The following is a 23,003-nucleotide window of genomic DNA, read 5'->3' on the forward strand; positions in this document are numbered from 1 at the left end:
CTGCATCCGTTGTTTGTTTTATTCATTATTTACTTTCTCAATTCAAACCCCCCCCCCCCCAATTTTTATCAAGGAATAAATCTTCACCAATCTCTATGGATTCAACCCTATTCACTGCTATTATAGGTTCAGTTGAAAGAAGAATCAACTTTGGTGGATTCAACACCCATTATTGTGTCTCTTCTTTTGGCTATTGTTGGTCTGCTAATTTTATTGATTGTTGCACTAGGACTACAAGGATCTATTTGCTTTACCAAAATAGTGATGTTTTTCTGTACTTTCAAATTTTTCATTGAGAGGTTCTCACCCAATTTGAGGCATCTGTCAAAATTCTTTTGAATGACAATGGGACTAAATATACTATTGGGGAATTCTAATCGTATTTGGCTAAACATCATATCATACACCAAACTAATTGTGTTGACACCCCACCACAAAATCAAGAGTCTGAACGCAAGAATTGGCGTCTCTTGGAGGATGCTAGGTCATTGATGTTTACTATACATGTTCCACCTCATTTTTGGGACAATGTAGTCCTTGCAGCTGCCTATCTTATCAACTACTGCCCCCTTTAATGTTCTTCTAGGTCTGCCTCATTCAAAGTCCCTCCTAAGGTTTTTTGGTGTGTCGCCTTTGCTCGAAATCATCATGTTCATCGTAAACTTGAACCTTGTGGATTGCGGTGCATTTTTCTTGGCTACTCTACCACTTAAAAAGGGTAAAATATCACCCACCTTCTCGAAGGATATTTGACACCATAGATGTAGTTTTCAAGCTAAACATTCCCTACTTAACCCTAAACCTCTCCAGGGAGTCTAGTGAAGAGGTTCCGGTTCTCCTCCCTCCTATGGGAATCCTTTCTGAAATTTCTGCTGATGATGCCACTTCAAAGATGGAATGATGTGGATCAGAATTCAGCCCTTGGCCGAACCCTTGGAGTGGGCCCCAAGGCCACTCCAAAGTGGTGCACCTAGCGCTGGCCAAACCATCAGTTTGGTCCATCCCAGCCCTAACTAGCTGCTAATTTTAATTTTCAGAATTTTCTTTTTAATTTACAGAAGAGACTTGGTCAGTTGGAAGTCTAGTTTGAGTTAAAGATAAGTTCTTCAGTCTTTGAGATTCTTCTTTAAAGATAGACTCTTATCAGTCTTTATTTACTAGAAGATTTCCTTTAGTATTCGAATCTTCAGGGGGATCTATTTTCAAGGAGATTCAATTAGATCATTAAGTATTTATTTGGACAATTAAGATTATTTGTAAGGGGATCCCAATCTATAAAGGAAACCCACTTAGAATTGAAGTCTTCTTGTTGGAATTTGAAGAAATTGTCGATCAGAACGTTACCTTCATTCATAGGCCCCAATGGGGTAATTATAGTTACAATCTGAGGAAATCATACTCTGAGTAGGATAAGGAAATACAAAGCAAATAGAATAGAAAAACCAATCCTAGATATTAGAAAACCTAGTCTACACAAAATATGAAACCAATATAAAGAATACAAGAAAACAAAAGATATAACTAAAAGAGGAGTCTACTCCAATTAGGAAACCTTAACTATACTTCCAACACTCCCCCTCAAGTTGAGGCATGGATATCACACATGCCCAACTTGGCCAAAATAATATAAAGCATCCATCTAGGCAAACATCTGCAACTTGATTTTCAAACTTCATTAATAGCTTATAGATTACTCTTGGTTGAGTCCTATTAGGAGTTCAATTATGTTAGAGTTTTAGTTTGTGTAATTTTCTATTTCTTGTTACCCAAGTAATGGTATTTATGTAAGTCCTCTTTCCACCTTATTATAAATAGAGGGCTTAAGATCACACTAATCAATTAAGTCATTCTACCATAATTGTTTTTCTCAACATGGCATCAGAGCCAAAAATTGAGTAGAGAAAAAAGGAAAGAAAAGCAAGAAAGGAATGATCAATTTTGCGAGTAGACCTGCTACCGCTGCAACTACACCATCGCTGCCCTTCAACTCTTCGCCATACCAGCAACCATCGATCCTTTTTTTTTTTGGGAACCGCAAGACTCCATCACTTCTTCTTTTGGAATCTCAAGAGTCCATCGCTGCCTTTTCCCATTCCCATCGCCTTCCAACAGCAGGACCCTTTTGTTTCTTCTTTTTCTGGAATCGCAGGAATCAATCACTGCCTTCCAGCAGCAGAATCCACATGCCCAGACCACCTCAATCCTAGTAGAACCATGTCTTGGTTTTTCCCTTTCAAACCTACGGCTCTATTAGCCAAAAAAGGAAGAAAGAAAAAGAAAAAATATATAATGATGTTCCAAGAGTCTATTTTGTAAATCTGAATATTCTCAGGTACTTTTTTTTTCAAATTTGCATATTTTTAGGGATATATTTTTAAATTTGCATATTCTTAGGGACCTATTTGTAATTTTACATATTTCCAAGGACTTATTTGTAATTTTGTATATCTCTAAGGACATGTTTGTGATTTCAAATATCTTCATGGGTCTGTTTGTAATTTCACATATCTTCAAGGGCCTATTTGTGATTTTCCATAACTTCAGGGGGGGAAACAAAAACAAAAATGGTGTTACTTACCCTATGCACCTTTTGAGTCCTATGAGTCCTATAACTCCCTAGATTTGGTTGGTGGTTTCGTTATTCCATTTTGCAACATTTCAGTTGTTTTAAAAGGGTGAAGATTGAGAACTGCAAACTATTTTTTTGGCATAGCAACCACCGATGGTACTACTGCCTCCATTGGCTCCGAACATCATCCCCCTCTTCATCCTCTTTCAGTAAGATTTGATGGAACAAATTATTTGATTTGGTCTCAATCTGCCTACCTAACTATTGCCGAAAGATGACTTGTTGGACACCTTACGGGCACCACTATCAAACCTCCCACCACAAGTATTTCACAGGATAAATGGATCTCGAATGTCTCTCTTATTATGTCATTCATTTTGAATTCCATGACTCCAAATATCGCATGTGGATACCTATTATTTGACACTGCAGCCCAAATCAGGCAGGTTACCACTAAAACATATGGATAGTTGGGGAATGATGCACAAGTTTATGAGCTATGGAAGAAGCTTCATGAGACTACCCAAACGGAACTGACTTTGGCCCAATACTATGTAGAGTTGTAATCTCTTTGGCAGGAGTTGGAGCACTATGGGGATTATCACCCCACTAATCCGGATGATGTGGCCACTTATAGGAAGCATGTTGATAAGATTTGACCATATGACTTCTTAGCGGGTTTGAATGTGAAGTATGATCAGATCAAAGTGCAAGTATTGAGTCATTCTCCCTTTCTTACAATAGAACAGTCCTATGCCCTTGTTCAATGTGAGGAAAGCCGTTGATTAGCCATGCTTCTTATTCCTCTTGTGGAGAAATCAGCCTTACAGTCTATTAGCACAAGATCTAGTTCGGCCAAAAAGATTGTCAAGAGGAAGCATAATCACAAACCATATCATAACAAGACCAATTATTGGAAGCTCCATGGGAAGCCTGCTGATTTTGAGCAGAAAAGGGCACAAAGAAGAGGAAAACCGAAGGCTAATCTTTTTGAGATAGTTTCCACAACACCCTCTGGTAGACATTGGTTTTTCACGGAGGAGTTAGCTACTTTGCAACATATTCTGTAATCTTCTACTGCCGATACAGCCTCTACTACTGCTTCCTCCACTACTCATACCAATTCCTACCTTGCTACTTCAGGTAAAACTTTTACAGGCTTCCATGTTTCTTTAGTTTCTGCTCCTTGAATCATTGATACGGGAGCCACAGATCATATGACAGGTTCATCCTCCTTTTTCTTACATTATTCTCCAACTTCTGCAAAAGATAAAGAACGGAATGTTGATGGCTCATATTCTTCCATTGCTAGAAAAGGGACCATTAAGCATTCTCCATCATTTTATTTATCTAAAGTTTTACATGTTCCCTCTTTTTCTACTAACTTGTTATCTATCAATAGTCTTACACATGACTTGAATTGTAAAGTGACATTTTTCCAGAAGCATGTACTAAGCACCCTATTTCTAACTTCATGTCATATCAATCACTATCCCCAGCCTTTCAAAGCTGTATTTCTTCATTGTCCTCTGCTTCTATTCCTAACACTTGACAAGAAGCAGTAGCTCATTCTCATTGGAAGGAAGCTATGGATGAAGAGATGAGAGCCTTGGAGAAAAAACAATTGTGGGATCTGGTTACCTTATCTACAGGAAATAGGACGATTGACTGTAAGTGGGCGTCTGTTATTAAGCACAAGGCTGATGGTATTGTGGAGATACAAAGCTAAACTGCTGGCCAAGGAATTTACTCAGACCTATGGCATTGATTACTAGGAGACCTTTGCTCCAGTTGCTAAAATGAACACATTACGTGCAGTGCTTTCATGTGCAATGAATCAGGGATGGGATCTTCAGCAACTTGATGCTAAGAATGCCTTCCTTCATGGGAAATTCAAGAGGAAGTGTATATGGATGTACCACCAGGGTATAGTTCTACTAAGACACATGGGAAGGTATGCAGACTTAAACATGCTCCCAATGGGTTCAAGTGTCCTCAAGACTGTCATTTGGAAGATTCATAGAGCTATGGTGTCTATCAGATAAAAACAAAGCAATGTTGATGATACCATGTTTATCCAGAGGACTGACATTGTTATTATAGGCAGCAGTGCCGCAGAAGACTTCGGCCCTAAAGGCATTCTTGGGAGCTGAATATGAAATCAAAGGCATGGGAAAGCTCAGGTATTTTTTCAAGCATTGAACTGGCATATTTTGACAATGGCATCTCACTTTCTCAGAGGAAATATACTCTAGATCAGACAGAGACATGGATGTAGGGGTGCAAGCCAACTGAAAAACCTATTGAGCCTAATTCACACCTGAAGGCCATAGAATGAGAACCCGTGGACAAGACCAACTATCAAAGGCTAGTGGGGAAATTGATTTATCTGTCTCACCTAAGACCACAAGATCAAAAAAACGGGAGAGAGAGGGCTGGGCAGGGGCTGCACCAAGGTCTAGGAGAGAGTGAGGGTGGGGGTTGCTGCCGCAAAGATTAGGAGGGCTGGGAGAGGTGGGGGCTTGCAGTGGCAAGGTTCAAAGGGGAGCAGGAGGTCTTGCAATGGGGTAAGGAAGGGTAGTTGGATTGGGGAAGGAGCTGGGATGCTACTGTTGGGGAATGGTGGCTGCTGAATCAGAGTTGAAGATGGCTGTCACCACACTTGAAGAAAATGAAGTAATAAGCTGGAATTGCAGAAAACTCAATACACTCCTCAACCCAAGTCATGGGCTATGTTTCCCACAACTCCAAGTCTTTGATTTTTACTAGACTTCTACTGAGTTCTTTACAAGGAGGTGGGGGCTTTAAATAACTTTACACTTGGAGGGAAAAGACTTGGACTTAAACAAGGAAACCAAATTTGACTCAACTAAAAAACCCTTTATAGATTAAGATCCCCTTTACAACTCAAAAAAATAAAGACCCACTAAAAAGGAGTCTTCAAGAAAATAACTTGCAAATTAACTACTAATTATCCAAAAGAAATCTCACTTTAAAATTGATTCCTATTGGGACTCCATCTTTGACTAGGACTACTAACTCAAATTTAAAAATAAAAATAAAATAAAATAAAATAAAGTAGGATGGACCCACAAAAATACAAATAAAATTACTGGACTACTTTAGTGTCCAAAAGTAGGAAAAAGACCAATTTATCCCTTGTAGGGTTCAGCAAGCCCACTTGGTGCGCCTATGAGCTTGGTTCTTGGGACCAACTCGCTGGTTCGAGAAGGGGGGGTAGGCTTGCTTACATCACTTCTACATAACTCATTTGTTGTTATAGAAGTTCCAAATTAACAAAAACACAAGAGTATATCCGACAACAAAATATTATTTAAGAGCAGAAACTTTGGCACACAACCCCCATTATATAACCACTCTCTCCCACCGCCACTTTCTCCGTTTTCCTTATCTCTTTCTTCTTCTTCCTATCTCTTTCTCCTTCACCCTCCCATCCGTCTCCTCCTCCCTCCAACTCCACTCCCATCTTGTCCTCTGGTTTCGCCTCATCCTTATTTTTTCTTGAACTCTTTATTTAAGACTATCTTCATTGTAGTTTAATCAGTAACAATTTCAGCATCAGGGAGTACTTTGCCACCTAGGCAACACCTTGACACGACGGTGCCAATGAATAGAAGCCTGTAGATTCTCTCAAGATATCATGTAACAATATAACAGAGAAAAATTGGATTTCACAAGAATAACTTCATGAAGTTGGAATTATCACAAGTAACCAGTTCCAGTTTGACATAAACCAGAAACTGAAATAATACATCTAACGCAAAGGCCAGAATTTAAAGCAAACAAATATCACAAAGTGAACCAAGTGAACTTCAGTTACCTGGAGAATTACTTCTCTTGACTCATAATCTGATAGAGACGAAGCATAAAATCCCATCAAATTCTCAACAATGCATTTTCTCTTAAATATTTGAGCATCATCATCCAAATTCAACCCTACAGACGACAACCGAAGTACCCACATTCTGTCTCCTTTGAAATTAACCGAGCTACTACAGAAGAAACTACGAAATAAAGGTATTGACTGCAGATTCAGAGGGAGAGATGTTAGTAATGGAGACAACCATAATACAGGACAACCAAGGAAATGAGATATAATAATTTCATGGTTGATTGCTTTCCAATTTAAACTGAAGACCAGACAAATAATAAATGAATGTGGTTTAGTGGCCTACAAAATGCTAAAAACTTGAAATCAGAGACTTGATTCAGTTAGTTGACACTGATACCTTCAAGTTCACCCTAGGTGATCTCATCAAATGTTTGCTTATAGCTACATAATGTTCATGTGAGGGATCCAACAATATGAAAGATGCCTCAGCCGCAAAAACACCTATCAGCGAAGGAATTTTTTGCCATGCCTCTTCTATTCCATTTTGCAAATATGTCAACAGAAGTTGGAGACGTAATCCCTCCTTTCTGTTTCTGGAGTTCTGCAACAAAGAGACATGGTCAAAGAAACAACCATGCAATTTCCTACAAAATATGTATACCCCAGGAAATGACAAAAAAGTATAACATGAGTACAAACAAGTGAACAAAACAAAGATACCTCTGATTGAAGTCTTCCTATTATTTCTGTGGGGAGGGGGTGACATAAAAAGAAGATCTAACCGTATGACAAAGTTTGCAAAGATAGATTTATGACAACATAATTATCTTCTTCTCGGATTGAAGGCAAAGGTATAGGCCTAAGGATGCCATCCCCGTTATTATAGTGTTTAGGGTCTTAGGGATACAATGAAAGGGGGGAATATCAAATAGACTCATAGAAAGCTAGTCTGAGACTCTGAGTCATAGATAAAAATTCGAGGGAAACTAAAGTTTTGACCAAGTGAAAATGGAACCTAGATGGAAACCTAGGAAATTTCGAGGAGATCTGGGACTTTTTCATACAAATTTTGACAGGTTTTTGAGAGTATTTTGGGGTGGGACTCTACATTTAAGCTAATTAGAGTATAAATAACACAATGGCACATGCATTTTGCTAAAAAAGTCAATGTAGATTTGTCATTTAATGTACATAACATCAATGTAGAATTGTCCGAGAAGTACACTATAAACTTAACTACTTAAGTACATAACATTCAATATATAACTTCTAAGTTCAAAACATCAAATACAAAGTAATTGACAATAAAAGGGAAATACAACTCAGTGCCAAGAGAAGTGCCTTGGTGGATCCATCCTGTAATAAAGTGCATGTAACATCCTTTCCTTTGACCAACGAACATAAACATCCCATGACATGTTATGCCTATGGTTGTTGAGGTAATTGACAACTGCAGCTCTATAAGTCTGGTCATCAACATGCCTAAGATAACCAGTCTGAGGGAATACACAATTTGGATAGGGAAGTTCTAATGAAGGGGGTATTGGTCATGGTATTTGGGGAACATGAAAGAGAAAAAAAATCAAAAATTTGAGGAAACCACAAAACTTGCATGAAAAAGTAACAGGTTTCCCTCGAATTTTTTCTCATGAACCGGCTGGTTCAGCTGGGTTGAACCAGTTGAGGAAATTTCCCAATTTTGCATGGTTTCGTCTAAATTTCCCAGGTTTCAATCGAAAACTGAGACTTTTTTTTGCTCCCCCATGGTTCCGTTTTGAGGTTCTCAAAGTGTGAAATTTCGATCGAAAATTCAATGGTTTCAATCGAATTTTGTACGATGCTCTGAGTAATGTTCTGCTCAGGAGGTCAATAATGGGTTTAGGAGGTTAGTTCAGCAATTTCAGCCTTCTGGCCCCAAAACACTGATTTTGCAACCTAATGTGGGGTTTTTCATTCGAAGTCCTTTTTGGCCCATTTCTAACATTTCCCAGGGTTCAGAAGCCAAGACAGCGATGGGTCACTTGACCCATGGTAAGTTTTAGAATATATAGGTTTATGGGACTTAAATCATATGAGCTGAAATTAGGTCAAATGTACCACACTTTTGGGCAGTTCGATGGGGATGCAACCCTACGTAATCAGTAAGGTACAGAGACATTCTGTAAATAAGAGAGTGCCACCATCAGTGCAAGTTATGGTTCCATTGTCCAAGTATTTCACTGGGCTTTACCTAGGACCATTCTAAGCTAGGCATGTCAATTTAATACATTTAAAAGTCATTGGCTGCATAGCCTCAGCTCTGTCAATCCATAGTCGCAATGAAAGAAATGGAATTTACAGTGGTATATGTGACTAAGGAATTTCAGACTATGAGCTCCTAATTGCTTTCATGGGCTAGTCAATATCATGCTTCAGAAACACATTTGCAGAAATTCAGAATAGAGGCCTGTTATTCAGTTATAGATGCATATATATAGTTGCTAAAGAACTTAAACTCATACATGAAGCTAGGATCACAGTTTTTACAGATTTGGGTCTATTATCCCTACCAAATTCCTAATTTATAGTCGCCATAATATATGCATGCATATGTCAGGTGTTCAAGCATTTGTGGGGTGAGGGCTTCATTAGAGGATCTAGAGCCTACCAGATGAGATTTCAGAAATTCGAGCAGCAGCTGATATTCTTCCTCCTCTCTCCAGCTCCTCTTTGCTTACCTGATTTCCCTGTGCTCTTTCCTGCTCTTCTTTTCTTCCACTTTCCTCTCTAATCTCCTCCAATTTTCCCTCTAACCCTTCCTAAGCTTTACGTGTTCCCAACCCGTGCCCATGGGCTTACACAATTGGCCATGTGTTTGAAGGGCTATGACATGCCATGACATGCGAGCATGGCTCTTTTATCCAATTAATCACTAAAAACCAAGGGACCAACTGGTTATTTCTCTTTTTCTGTTAAATCCTAATATTAATGACTTCCTGTTTGGGACATTACTATATGATTTATATCTGAGCCTTGGGCTTAGTGGGGATTTGGTATTTCAAGGACAAGCTGGTTCAGCCAAGCTAGCCCAACAGGGTCCCAGATCAATTCCTCATGTTATTATTTTATTTTTAATTATTAAGTAGCATTCAACTATTCACAATTATTTATCTGTTATTCCTAATGTTCAAAATTTTGTCTCGTCTCAGACTCTCGGTGTCTCGATAAGGTTGAGACAGCCAAGAAATCAAGATTTCAGCAGAACTTCGAGGGAAAATACCATGTTTCAGTTTACTTCCAGAGGGCTTTAGGTGGTTTTTTGGTCTGATTTTGGGTGTACAGCCCAATTTGAGGCCAATAAACACAAGGGCAATGTTATATATATATATATATATATAAAACTAAAACGTAAGACAAACTGATTTTTATATTTGCACATGCCTTGTTGTATTTCACAAATGTAAATATGGATATACAAGATAACATTGAAATTTTCATTAAACAAGTAGTCAAATCTCAATTACAAATTACAATTACAACCCCTTGTAATTCTTGAAATTTCATCGTCCAAAATTTCACTGAAATACCAAAATTTTGTCTCGTCAAATTAAGTCAACTGAATCAATTAAGTCTCGGCCCCTATTTTGTCTCGGACAGATTGAGACAACCAAAATTTTGTGAAATTTTGTACATTGGTTATTCCTCAGGTCCAGAATGGGAATCTTTTTAACTACAGGTTGTCTAGGGCTAATGATGCAAATCCAACACTAGACTAGCATATTTCCCTTTGAAATCAACTTAGGGTTGTTAGATATAGGTGTTGGGCCTTTGTATACTAAGTTTACGTGATCACAGGGCTTATCCTATGGGCCCAAAAGTTTAGCATCTAGGCCAAGTGGGGAAATATGTTAGTGTATTAGTTTAATTAGTCTAATTATGTAACTTTGGCCCAAGGGGTAGGCCTCAGCGCAACGGTCAGTGGACTATAGTTGTAGCCTTAGGTCAAGGAATCAAAACAGCTTCTTAGCAAAAAATTGTTGGAGTAAAACTGGTAGAAATATTGCCCCCGGGCTCTGCTTGAGCAGAAGCCTTCAGCACCATGTTCACCCTATGAAATTTTTTCCGAACTTGAGTAATTAGTCCTCGTTGATTAGAATAAACTGCAGCCAGTTAATAGATTATTTTCCCTTTCAAGCATTGAGTGCTTTTCTGTGTGTTACTGCTGAATTTTTTGTTTATGACAAGATTGATCAAAAAATATCCATGAGTTCAGTATTCCGTTGAGGTTTTCAATGAAGTGAAGCCAATTCCTTGCTATGGCTCTATATACAATTTCCAAGAATCCATTCCATTCGATCCAAAGCATGTAGAAGGCTTCCATCCAAGTATTTGACAATCTACACTCCATTTCTCTTCTCTTATCACCCTCTTTTATTTTTCTTGAATTTTCGGACTTTTCAAGATGCCCAAACTTTAATGCCAAGTCTACACCAATCTGACCGTTAAATCCATCCCAACTTTAGGTACATCACATCCCCAACCTGAGTGACCTTAGATCCTACTTTTATTCCATCCTAACCATTCAATTGTAAGTTTTTTCTTTTTTTTCTTTTTTTTTTCTTTCTTTTTTTTTTTTCTTTTTTTTTTTTTTTTTTTTTTGAATTGTCATACTTCATAAAACCTCTAAAAATGAGAAACCACGTATCTTCAAATTCAACCATCCAAGCCCAACCAAACTTTGGGGATCATATCTCTATGTTATTACCTACAATCACTCCAACAACACATTCTGACAACTACCTAGTTTCCCATTTCAAGGAATGTATTCCATATCCCAAGGGATGGGCTAGGTATCCTTAATACCATGAATATCAGTAAGAGCATAAGACATTTAGCAACAGAGCCCTAAAGCCCCTAGCTTAACTCTCTTTCCAAGAACAAAATCTAACCATCTGTGTATGATTACTAAACCATTTTAAACTAACCACATCCATCCTTACTCGCAAAATCATCCACTCACAACCCACAACCAAAATTTCAAGAAACCTTTCTTGGTCCCATATAAGTTGGTTCTCCTATAGATCTTGGAAGAAGTGGCCCTCATTTAGTTGAGTCTGCATCATCTAATCTAGACTAGTTGAGTGCACAGCCATTGTAAATTGTTTAAATATGTTTATTATAAAGTTCATTATTTTAAGAATATGGGTGATGTAGATGCCAAGAATTTCGCAAGAAATATAACAAAAGAACCAAAGAGAATAGGGCGGTTCACTTTTGAACCAACCTCTTGGGCCATGAGGTCAACTGGTCGAATAGCTGGGCTTCTAGAAGAGCCAAAACCCTGCTCACATGAATAATAACGTGAACAGTGTCACCGGCCTTTCTATGGTTCTTAATGACATTCTTTGGATCAGCAAAAATTAATGGGGTGAGGCTGCGTAGGAAATTGCACCCCCGTCCCCCCAGTTTTTATTCTAATATTCAAGCATGTGGTTGATTGATAGCCTAGATTCTAAATTTTTAATTATAGCCTATTTCTGTCGCTGAGAGTCTGAGACTATAACTGCCTCAGCAAAATTTAGTAGTTTCTATATACTATGTAACTTGGAGAGCAAGTGTTTACCACGCTATGAATATGTAATAGAATTTTCTTAGCCCAAAGATTTATGAAATTGATTAATGAAGCTTTGCTTGCATGATTCTCCTGTGAGTCCTGTCTCTTGGTTGAGTGACAAGAGGACTTTGTTGCTGAGAGCTAAATACCAAGGGTGGAGGAACCTAGCCGAGAGAGCTGAACCACTTTTATCCCCTTATTTTATACTTTCATATCTCTTCTCTTCTTCGCTTGTGCAAACTGAACCTGATCTCAAGACCAGCATCTGCCGCTGCTACTATGAAAAAGAACTCGAAAGCTGTTACGAATTCAGAATCGCTCAACTGCTGAGCATATGTTGTTTGATCAGGTCTTGCTGCTAGTTTGAGAGTTAACTACTGGCTGTAGCCAACAATCCAAACCAATCCACCTTCCTTACTACTTTCTGTCCTTAATTCTATTTCTCTGTTTGTGGGTTATTGGGGCTAGGTCATCGTTGACTACATTAATGAGTTTGCTCAATGTAATTGCTTCCTTCTCCATACAAAAGACAACATTTTCAGCCTCTACCAAATCAACAAGTACACCCATGGTGGGAGATCTCGGCCAGATCTCGCGAGATATCTCGGTTTTTTCATAAACCGAGACGAGATCAAGGTCGAGATCTGCGAAATGGGATATCTCACTCGAGATCTCGCCATATCTCGCTATATCTCGCCATATCTCGCCCCAAATCTCGCCATATCTCGCTGGAACTCTCAATTTTTGCCCAATTTTTTGCAGATTTCAGCCAAAGTTTCACTTGCAACTACTCTTAGCACATCTACAACATCAAAGGAAGCTCAATCATCCTCTACTTGTCTTATGAACTTATGCATTAATGACTTATATAGAACTTCTAACGGTTGTATACTTTTGTCATTCTATTCTCGAAAGTCAAGATTGTAATACTAATATGAATGTTATCTTGACGACATTTAAGTTATTTGATGTATTTGATACACTTGATTTTCATTTATATGCCTTAATGGTTTTATATTACATGTTATATAACATTGCATTCTCTAATCCTACAGCATTAATGGTTTTATATTACATGTTATATAACCTTGCATTCTCTAATCCTACAGCATTTTGGTTTCACACTATGGGTAGGCTTATAAATCATACTTATGGCTGTTTTCTCACAAATCCAAGGCGACTAGTGTGTTCAAAATGCCTTAAATAGGCTAACCAAGTTTTAGCCCAACTGTGACCCTAAAACCCACCTTGATGGGCTACCGAGTTGACGCCCAAAAAATGGCATATCTCGACTGAGATCTCGGTTTTTCATGGTAGTGAGATCTCGCTCGAGAGCGAGATCTCCTACCATGCACCCAACTAGTCACCTCCCTCAATCAAATTGATTACATTTAGGTGATTTTTAATGTCCACGTTATCATCTTCTATCCTCTGCGGCAAAGAAGTAAAGAAACATACAATATTCTATTATACGTGAAAAAAAATGAGCAGATTTGATAAATTGGAATATCATATAATGTTCATTGGAAAGCGCTTGGATATTTTCTTTCTCAGAAACCTGGAGATAAAGCAACAGTCAACAAAGAGTTTGCATATTCACACTGAATAGAGTATTAGATCAGATCGCATAAATCAGTTAACTGCTCTTTCTTTTAGTATTTTATTCCACATGGGCCTATAGCCCAACAGTTCCCCTCCTACTTTTACTTTTACATATTCCCCACTGGACAACAGCCCATACCCAGCAATGTGTGTTTTCTTTCCCTTTTTTTTTCTTTTTTTGGCGGGGCCCAGGAGGGGGGGAGCGCAGGTATTACCGAGCACACGATGAGTGTAACACTTTCCTTTTTTTAATATTAAGATGAAAAAGAAGGAGAAGTTGAGCTATCCATTTTGCCTAAATCCTGTGTTTCATGAAAGAAAGAAACAAATCAAAGTAGAGCACCACTATGTTGAGAAAAGCTGCAGCAAGGATTCATTTCTCCTCCTGTTCATACGTACAGGAGAACAATTTGCAGATTTGTCTACAGTCTTTGGGAATGCTAAAGTGAATTATATTCATAACAAGCCGAGCATGATCAATATCTGCTCCAGCTTGAGGGCAAGTATTAGAATATGTTTTACTGTTAGCATTCAACTGTTACTTTTTTAATGTTACAGCTCAAGTCAGAAGTAGTTTTAAGGGTTTCTTGTTTCTTGTTTCCGATGTTACTACATACAGTGAATGAATGGAGTTATGGAGGATTAAACATTACAGTTCCATTGATTTCCACTGTTTCTCTATCTCTTCTTTTCTGTTTCTTTCATTACAAGTTTGATAACATTTTAATTAAAGGAGGTATTGGAAAACTCAAGAGAATCACATTGTCAGTTCCCCGCTATTCCAAGTCAAGTACAATAATGTCTCATAAAAGTTATTAACAGAGAGTATCCACCATCTGAATTGAATATTCAAATATGAGTAATTTCTTAACCACCACACATTTCGCCATTAAGAAACCAGAAACAAAGAATACACCAGCAAATGCATCAAGAACTACAAGTCTACAACATCATACATCAATCAAAAATTTTATAACCAACTTGTGATAAATGACACGTCTTACCTCCAAAGCATTCTTGAATCTTCCAAGGACCTCATAACCCAGTTTCCTCATCCCTTCATCAGGAGAAGATATGCTAACAAATGCTATCCCCAGCAACCCAAGAGCAGCGAATTCCATGGGTTCAATGTAATCCATTGACAGAGCATGGATTGAGAAGCGCAAGATAAAGACAGGATCATATCGTAGTATCCTTTCAACACTTGTGGATGGCATCTGCTGGCAATATCATCAAACGGTTTTACTTTGAGAAATGCATTAAAGGAAAAACTGTGCAAAAACTAATGAATATTATTATACACCTATGGAAAAGAAGGGCGGGCCTGGCGCAATGGTGGAGTCTCTCCATTGTGCGCTGGAGGTCGCGGGTTCGAATCAGCCTCTCTGCAAAGCAGGGGTAAGGCTGCCTAGAAAGTCCCTTTCCCAGACCCCACAGTGTGGGAGCTTCAGCACTGGGTACGCCCTTTTTTTTTTTTTTTTTTGGAAAAGAAAGCTATGGACAATAGAACTTGAAATAATAAATAATAAATAATAAATAATAAATAAATAAACAAAACAAAAATAAAAACCTCAAGTGTGTCCACTAGGTTATCCTTTCGAAATTTCTCTACGTCTGAAGGTCGATCACACGCACTCCTATCAAAGGGAAAATACAGCATGGTCTTTACGCATAATTTAGGGTCAATCGGAAGGTTCTCCCTGAACTGCCTTCGACGGTGTTCTTCAATAGTCTCACAATCAATAACATTATTTGTTGACAGAATTTTTTCAAGAGCCAGTTCACTTCTAACTTTTAAAGCAGAACTTCCCCACAAGTAATCCATTTCAGCAATGTTTCCACAATCCAATCCTTCAATAGACTCAATTTCATTCATAAGATTAAGGATTTCCAAGTCAACTTCCCCAAGAGTGGCTCTGTAACAAGATAAAAGCAAAGAAAGCAGTTCCCTTGACTTCACACCAAAATCTTTTCCAGAATCGATACTATCCTGATGAGTCTCTAGATGATGATACAAAACTCGGAGTAACTTAACAACTGCCAATTTTTTCTGGTATGAAGTAGATGTGTTAACACCACTCTTGCGATCTGCTCCATTTTTATAAGGAAAAGAGAATGATTTCAAAATGCTAGATATGGGTCTCAACAAAGTTCCAGCAGATGAAAGGCCAGAAGAGTCAGAGATTAAGTCAGTCCAAAGAATTGTAGGGACAAATTGAGAATGTCCAAGTAACAACTCAAAAACCATATCAAATGGAAAGTTCCCTCCAGATAGCAAAGTAAGAACACCACAGAGCACATTCATAGTTGCAGGATCCTCAAACCTATGAAGAAGGCATAATCTGGTGAACTGTTCCAAAATGTGAAGAGATTGCAATTGGACAAGAGTACTCTGCATCTTTTCAGTGAACTGAAATATGCTTCTCAAAACAAAAGCTTCTAAGAAATTGACCAACTGTAAACACTTTATACCATTTGACGTTTCAGAATTGCTGGTGATCCTGACAATCCTATGCCAAGTATTAACCAAAACGTTGAGAAACTTTAGTTTCTGTCTCTCTTCTTTCTTAGATACTCTTCCAGAAGTCCCCTCCTTCATATCCCCATCTGCTTTTGTTGGCAAAGTCTGAATCACATTGTCCTCAGGAAATAACAATACCCTTGAAAAAGATATCTTTGCAATTATTCTAGATATTAAGTTCAACAAAGTGTTAATGGAACATGTATGGATCTCACTATTATCACAATCTAGTAAATCATCGTGAGGACCAGAATGCAAATAAGTAGAATCAGTCCTCATTGAGTCCTTATTAAAAGAAAAGTAGTACTGCAACACGGTAATTGCTTTACCAAGTAGACTTCCATTCACAATATTAAGGAGCTCTTCAGCAGAGGAAGGTAATAATTCATCATAGTCTTCAATGAAAACGTGCATAGACACATAGCTCTTCCAATTCAAGAAACCAGACAAGAGAATTCTTGAATAAAATGATATTATATTTTCAAACTGTTTGGGGTGATGCTTCCCAAATTTAGAGAGGCTGGAATTGAAATATGACAAAACAGTAGGTAACAGCATCAGAAATTCCTCATCTGAAAGAGCAGAGTTGTGGCACATCTCGGAGCGACAGTCTGCCACTGACAAATCATTATTCAGAATACCAAAAAATACCTGACCAAAGTGGGATAAATGCAGAGTGCTTACTTCAGTCAGTAGAAACAACAATTTCGCTCTGGTTTTGCTTGTCCTATGAACGCAATGAGAAAGCAGTGATAAAGGACTCCTTGTAACTACTCTCGATAATTCCATAGTTAATGGCAGCATCGAAGAATGAGGTTGCAGGTTTTTCTGTCTATGCACGGCATTTACAGCTTTTAACAAACATAAATCTGCACAGTCTAATCCTCCAGATGTGGCAAATTCAACAACCCTACAGTAAATTTTATCAAGAAGAGTAACATCAAAACTTTGTCGCTCTGCATCCCAAAACTGATGAAATGGTATCACCTTTGTGCTAGGTTGGTACAAGCAACTGGATAGCATGTCAAAGGCACAAGTAGCAATATAAATTCCAACAGAAAGGGCTGAAACCTTGAAAGATTCCCCAACTTTTGGGTCATCCCAATCAGCTTTACTGAGTATCCAGTGCACAAGTTCCAATGACTGAAAAGGAGATATGAAATGACTCATGCTATGAAATATGTAGAAGGTCGGGACAAGCTGTGTCAAAGTTTTAGTACTAAGACACATATCAAACTTTTCCCTAAATCCTAGAAACAACCTTGTAGACAATACTCCAAAGGCCTTGGTGAACAATTTTTTGAAAGCATCACGGACCTCAGGGACAAAATTGAGGCCACTGCATGAAGAAAGATAGTCGCAAACAGTTGTCAAGACATTTAGAATGTGATGGTCCATGGGATGAACCCACTGCTTCGAGAAACTAAGAAAATCCCCCAAACTGTCACCAATGCTTCCACTTCCAAGTTCCTCAGTATAACAGAATGGTCTTGACAGGGACATAACCACAACAGGATGATGGAAAATGATTTCAACTACTTCAGAGATATATGGAGCACTGATAGGACTCGAAAAAGCCATTGACCTATCTGTATCAGGTTTCACAACCAGAAGGCGTTCCAACACATTCTTGATGATAATAAAGCAAGTTTCCAATAGCTGTTCCAGTTTGCCTGATGATTCAGTTCTGAGGGATGACTGTATCTGATAGACCCAGAACAATAAAAGGCGCAGTGACGCAACGGAATCATCACTTGATCCTTCATATATTTTAGCAAGAAGCATGTCTACTACTTTGGTTGGATTTGGCAAATAAGAACTGCCAATGGTAACAACTGCCGGAAATAATGCATAGAAAGATGCCTTCTCCAGAAAGAAACTGAATGCCAATGAAATAGCTTCCGGTGAATCAAAGTCCGGGCTACAAAGCAGTTCTCCAACAGATGAGGAGTGTGTGACATTATTGGAGCTACTCTTCCCTGTCGCCCCAACCATTTCCAAACCAGAAGAAAACAAACGTGGCCACAACATAGCAACATCCACAAGAAGGCACGGTTCAAGGAAAACTTTAGCCAATAAGAACAACAGAGGGGTGCCTAGAAGGTAGTGCGAAACAGTCAAAACTGAAGGAAAATTTTCAACAATCTCATCTGGTGTAGCACAAATTATGGACGCTGAAAAAGCTATTGCATTTTCAACTAATCCCTCACCACTAGCACTTTTAATGATCTTTTTCACTTCATCAAGTGTTCTGACCAAAGAACCACCACCTGTATCCATTTTTCTTTGACCCACTAAAAACATTCTGTTGCAAGCTTGTTTCTGTGAGATACTCTTTGCAAAAAGAAATAATAACTTTAATGGCCTCCATTCACAAGGAAATTTCCTTGAATCACCACTAAGTGAAACAGAACCCTCAAATCTTTCAGTTAAAAGCAATTCAATCACTGCAGATAACAATCCTCCCTCCACCTGGCAAAATTCAGTTTCTGAATCACATTGCATACCAAAAGAGGGCCACCAAAGAAGGTAAAAAAAATGCTTACCTGGGTCTGTAAGAGAAAACCTAAGGTATTGCACACATACAATGAAATCATTGTTTTCTCATACAACTGGAAAGTTTTAGAATCAGCATCCAGCAACCTTAGGCACTTCTGTAAGACACAGATGACGAGGGGACTGAAATCAGGAGATATAACTGCACAGAGAAAGAGGGAGATCAAAATATAGATCATACGTTCCATACTAATGCTAAAAGGTAGGGAAGGTAATAAATTAAGCTCTCAAGTCTCAACTACATAAAATCCCATGACAGGCCTACATCATTAAAGCAAGAAGAAAAACCAAACTATTCCAACACAAACTGGCCCGTTGAACCAGTTCCTAAGGGGCTCCGGTTAGACCAGCTTGAGCCAACCTAGCAGGACCAGATCTAGCCACCCAGCAGAGCTTCTTGAAGACCCAAAAATGCCACACAGGTTTCTTGTTATTGGCAGTTGACCAGTCAACCTCAATTGCTTCTAGTAGTTCCTGATTTGGCTTTCCTTGCATATTTAGGAGGCTAGATTATTAAGCCTTTGATAACTTCTATTTTCAACTAGTTACTATTTTCATTAGTTGTTATTGTTCATTAGTGGCTATTTTTTACTCTAATTTTGTATGTTGGTCTGAGTCATTAAATAGGCAGTTATTGGAAGAGAACGACAATGAGATTTTGACGCTGTTGTGTGCATTCGATTATGGGAAGGACACAGGAATGAGAGAGTCCAACACCCGCCCACCTTTATCTCAACTCTCAAGCTCCTCTTCTTTCCTGTTTCGTGTTCTCCGTTGCTTCTATTTGAAGAATTATTCCAGCAAACTGGTTGCTGCCAAGAACTCTGCTATTGAGTATTACTAAAGAAGGCTCCACCTCTGGTGCAGAAAATCAAGGTTCAAACTGAGCAACCCAATTGAGCCCTCCTTTGGTGTTTTTCTATTTGTAGCTGTGACTCGAATGCTCCTATTTCTCTTTTATGCTAATACTGTTGAAGACATTGACATAGCGAGTCTTTAGTCCATCATCCTCTGTTGTAACCTGGTTTCCTCTGCATGTTGAGAATTGTGCAGCCTTGGTGCGCAAGGATTGTGGCTGCTGCCTTGGTGCTCAAGTTATTTAGTTTCTAATTTAGAGATGGCGACTTGGTTCACAAGTTTTGGAGAATTTGAGTTACATACTTTCCTTTCTTGGAAAAAGGTTCCTTGGTGATCAAGGCATAGGAGAAATAGAAAGCATAGTTTCTATTTGCTGGAATTTGAAGAAATTATTGCTCAGAAGGTTATCTTCATTCATAGGCCCCAATGGGGTATTTATAGTTACAATTTGAGTAAATCCTACTCTGAGTAGGATAAGGAAATACAAAGCAAATATAATAGAAAACCCAATCCTAGATATTAGGAAATCTAGTCTAACAAAAAATATGAAACCAATATCAAGAATATAAAAAAAAAAAAAAAAAGATATAACTAAAAGTGGAGTCTACTCCAATTAGGAAAACTCAATCATAATTCCAACACTATTTTCAGCATAGTTACTATTTTCATCATAGTATCTATTTTCAAGTTTCTTTCTAATTTTATGTACTTTCCTTTTGGGTTCTTTCTATTTTGGACAGATTCATGAGTCCATTAAATGTATTTTTTTTATTTACTTTTTCTAAAGGGCAAAATGGCTTGCTTCTCAAGCTGTAATCTAGACTATTGAGATCCTATAAATAAAAAGCAATGATTCTAGGAGTTCTAAGCTAGAATTGCAGCCCATTGTTGTTGCTTCTTCTTTTCCTTCTTCTTCTTCGTCTTCTTCAGTCTTCTTTTATTATTTTTCTTCTTATTGAATTTCCTTTCAGTCCCTAGGCTGATTATGGTTGCTGAAATTCTAACACTGCATATTCGACTTCTACAGGTATTTTTTTTAAGCTCGACTCACTATAGGATTTTAGGGTTTTATTCACTCTGAAGATGACTGATCGATCCGTACTTGTGTCCTTCTATTTGTTGCTGCTGCTATCTCTGTAATCCTAACATGAGTGGTGACCAGTAAGGACTTGACATTCTCTTGTTCAAGCATTACTCACAGATTTGATTGATCATAATCTTCCATCCAAGCCTGTGTCTGTTCACCTGAGTTCTTGAAGCTTATTTTTGGGAATTGGGACTATTACCTTCAGTTGAGATTATGCAAGTAAATTCTGATAATTATGATAACCACCAATTTATCCAAACAAGATGATTGGCCAACATAAGCTGAAATAAGGGATATCAACAGAAGATCACATTTTCCAAAACATTCATGTTTAAATACCATGGAATTTAGAGCCATATCTTTTTTTCCTCTGCCAAACCAGATACCTCAAGACTAAAACCCTTTCAGTTGTTCTTTTTCCAATCAGATGGAAGGATAAGGACCGAATTCCAGTCCCTATTCATATATATCAACCAAACCATGTTAGGCATTAAGATTCTCCAACCAGTACCATACACATTTCACCATACCTCACTAAAGTTTAGGCTATAGATTGGACAGCTAAAAGTTGAAGGGCCCAACGGCCCATAAATAAAGCATAAACTGGACAGTCTTTTTTCTTCTAGAATGGCATGTATTCCTCCAAATAGGAACTTAAATGTGAACCAAATTATCATAGCTAAAACTATGTAAGTACCATAAAAAGGGATATGAAGTAATGAATTAGTAAGTACCTTCAAAGCCTTTTAAATTGGAGACAAGAGACCGCATAATATCCAAATACTTATACAAGCTATTTCCAATGGTAGAAACAGCATCACATAGAAATGAGACAACTACAGCTGACATGTCCCGAAAAACTTCAACCTCCTTTGTTCCCCAAGTAGATGTACTTCTATTGTAACCTGGTAGAAAGAGGAACCATGCATCAACCTCCCTTTTGGTTCTATCAAAAGCACCAGTGCTTGACATCGCTTCCCGAGCCAGGACAAGTGACTGATCCTTTATGCCTTTGACTGGTGCAAACATCAACAGGTTAATGAATGGCTGTAGATGCTTGTACATCAATTCAGGCATATTGGTAGATACCTCATTCCCAGGTGACCACCCAATGTGTTCAACTAAGAGCTGGAGTAACGATTGCTGAAGGATAATTGGTAAACCTAATGGTTCAACAGGAAGAAGCTTAAAGAAATCAAATGATCTTTCCATAGCAATTGGCATAGTTCGCTGCAAGAGGATGAAACTGTCACCATTAAACAAATATAACTAGTATAATATAAAATGATACCACAAATTTGTTGCCTAGGTATCACAAAATATATAACCACCAGCAAACCCTAAGAAAAAATACGAGCTCACAAGCGAACATGGTTAGTAATATTCGCCACTCCAAAATAGAGAGATCTCGACCGAGATGGCGAGATCTCGGTCGAGATCTACCAAAATTTTGGCGTAATCTCGGTGACCCATCTCGGTGGGTTTTAGGGCCCCGGTTGGGCTGAAATTTGGTATTTAATCTATTTAAGGCCTTTTGAAGACATTGGTGGCCTTAGAATTGTGAGAAAATAACCCTAACTACGTCTTCTAAGTCAACCCTACGTGTAAAACTGAAATGTAGAGATATCAAGTAATTCATGTTATCAACTATAAAGTATTAAATACATTACACATCAAACTATCAAAGAACTTAATGGCTTCAAAATTTTACAACCATAAAAAGTTTTAGACTTTTAGTAAGTCATAAATCAAAATTCATAAGTTCACAATCACAATCACAAGAGTATGTGAGTAATAAGATTACAAGACAAACAAGAGTATCACTCAGCATTCTGCATCAATTGATTCTGAACGGTGGCCACATATGACTCCCAAGTCAACTCATCACTATAGTATGTCACATATAGGTTTAAATGTCACATTAAATTGGTTTCCATTAAAGTTAGATTAAAGCTTGTGGATCAACATATATTTACACTAAACTCACACACCCATTGTAGAATATTCTATTTGAAAAAATTCAAATTTGGGGGAAAATCTTACCTTTGTTGTAGAACTAGTTGAAATAGGCTTGAATGATGATAATTTGATGTTGTAGATGTCTTTAAGATGTTTAGAAGTTGAATCCCCAACAAATTCGGACAAAAAATCAAGTTTCTGGCAATTTTTTATGGTTGCATCGAGATCTTAGTGAGATCTCGGCGAGATATGGCGAGATCTCGGTGAGATGTGGCGAGATCTCGGTGAGATGTGGCGAGATCTCCCATCTCGCAGATCTCGCCCTCTTTCTCGTCTCGCTATGTCAAAATAGCGAGATATCACGCGAGATCTCCCACCATGCTTTTTAGTGCATAGGGAATAGAA

At 38.1% G+C, this 23,003-nt stretch overlaps 1 protein-coding gene across 3 annotated transcripts in view; it reads right to left on the bottom strand.

The window, feature by feature from the left end:
- The window catches only part of EMB2788 (ribosome 60S biogenesis amino-terminal protein), a 57,090-nt gene that overhangs the window by 24,491 nt on the left and 9,596 nt on the right, over positions 1–23,003 (bottom strand). For 2 of the 3 annotated variants that reach the window (XM_089154721.1, XM_089154719.1), the window contains exons 4-9: positions 21,374–21,869; positions 18,685–18,836; positions 15,188–18,610; positions 14,622–14,837; positions 6,820–7,023; positions 6,411–6,614 (exon numbers count right to left, since the gene is read on the bottom strand). In XM_089154721.1, coding sequence (XP_089010847.1) covers positions 6,411–6,614; positions 6,820–7,023; positions 14,622–14,837; positions 15,188–18,610; positions 18,685–18,836; positions 21,374–21,869 — 4,695 coding nt within the window. The remainder of the gene's footprint in view (positions 1–6,410; positions 6,615–6,819; positions 7,024–14,621; positions 14,838–15,187; positions 18,611–18,684; positions 18,837–21,373; positions 21,870–23,003) is intronic. The other variant, XM_089154720.1, reaches the window with a different exon arrangement.

Source organism: Hakea prostrata, chromosome 5, assembly GCF_041222555.1.
Source record: "Hakea prostrata isolate BN-2017 chromosome 5, UWA_Hpros_2, whole genome shotgun sequence".
Classification (NCBI taxonomy): Eukaryota; Viridiplantae; Streptophyta; class Magnoliopsida; order Proteales; family Proteaceae; genus Hakea; species Hakea prostrata.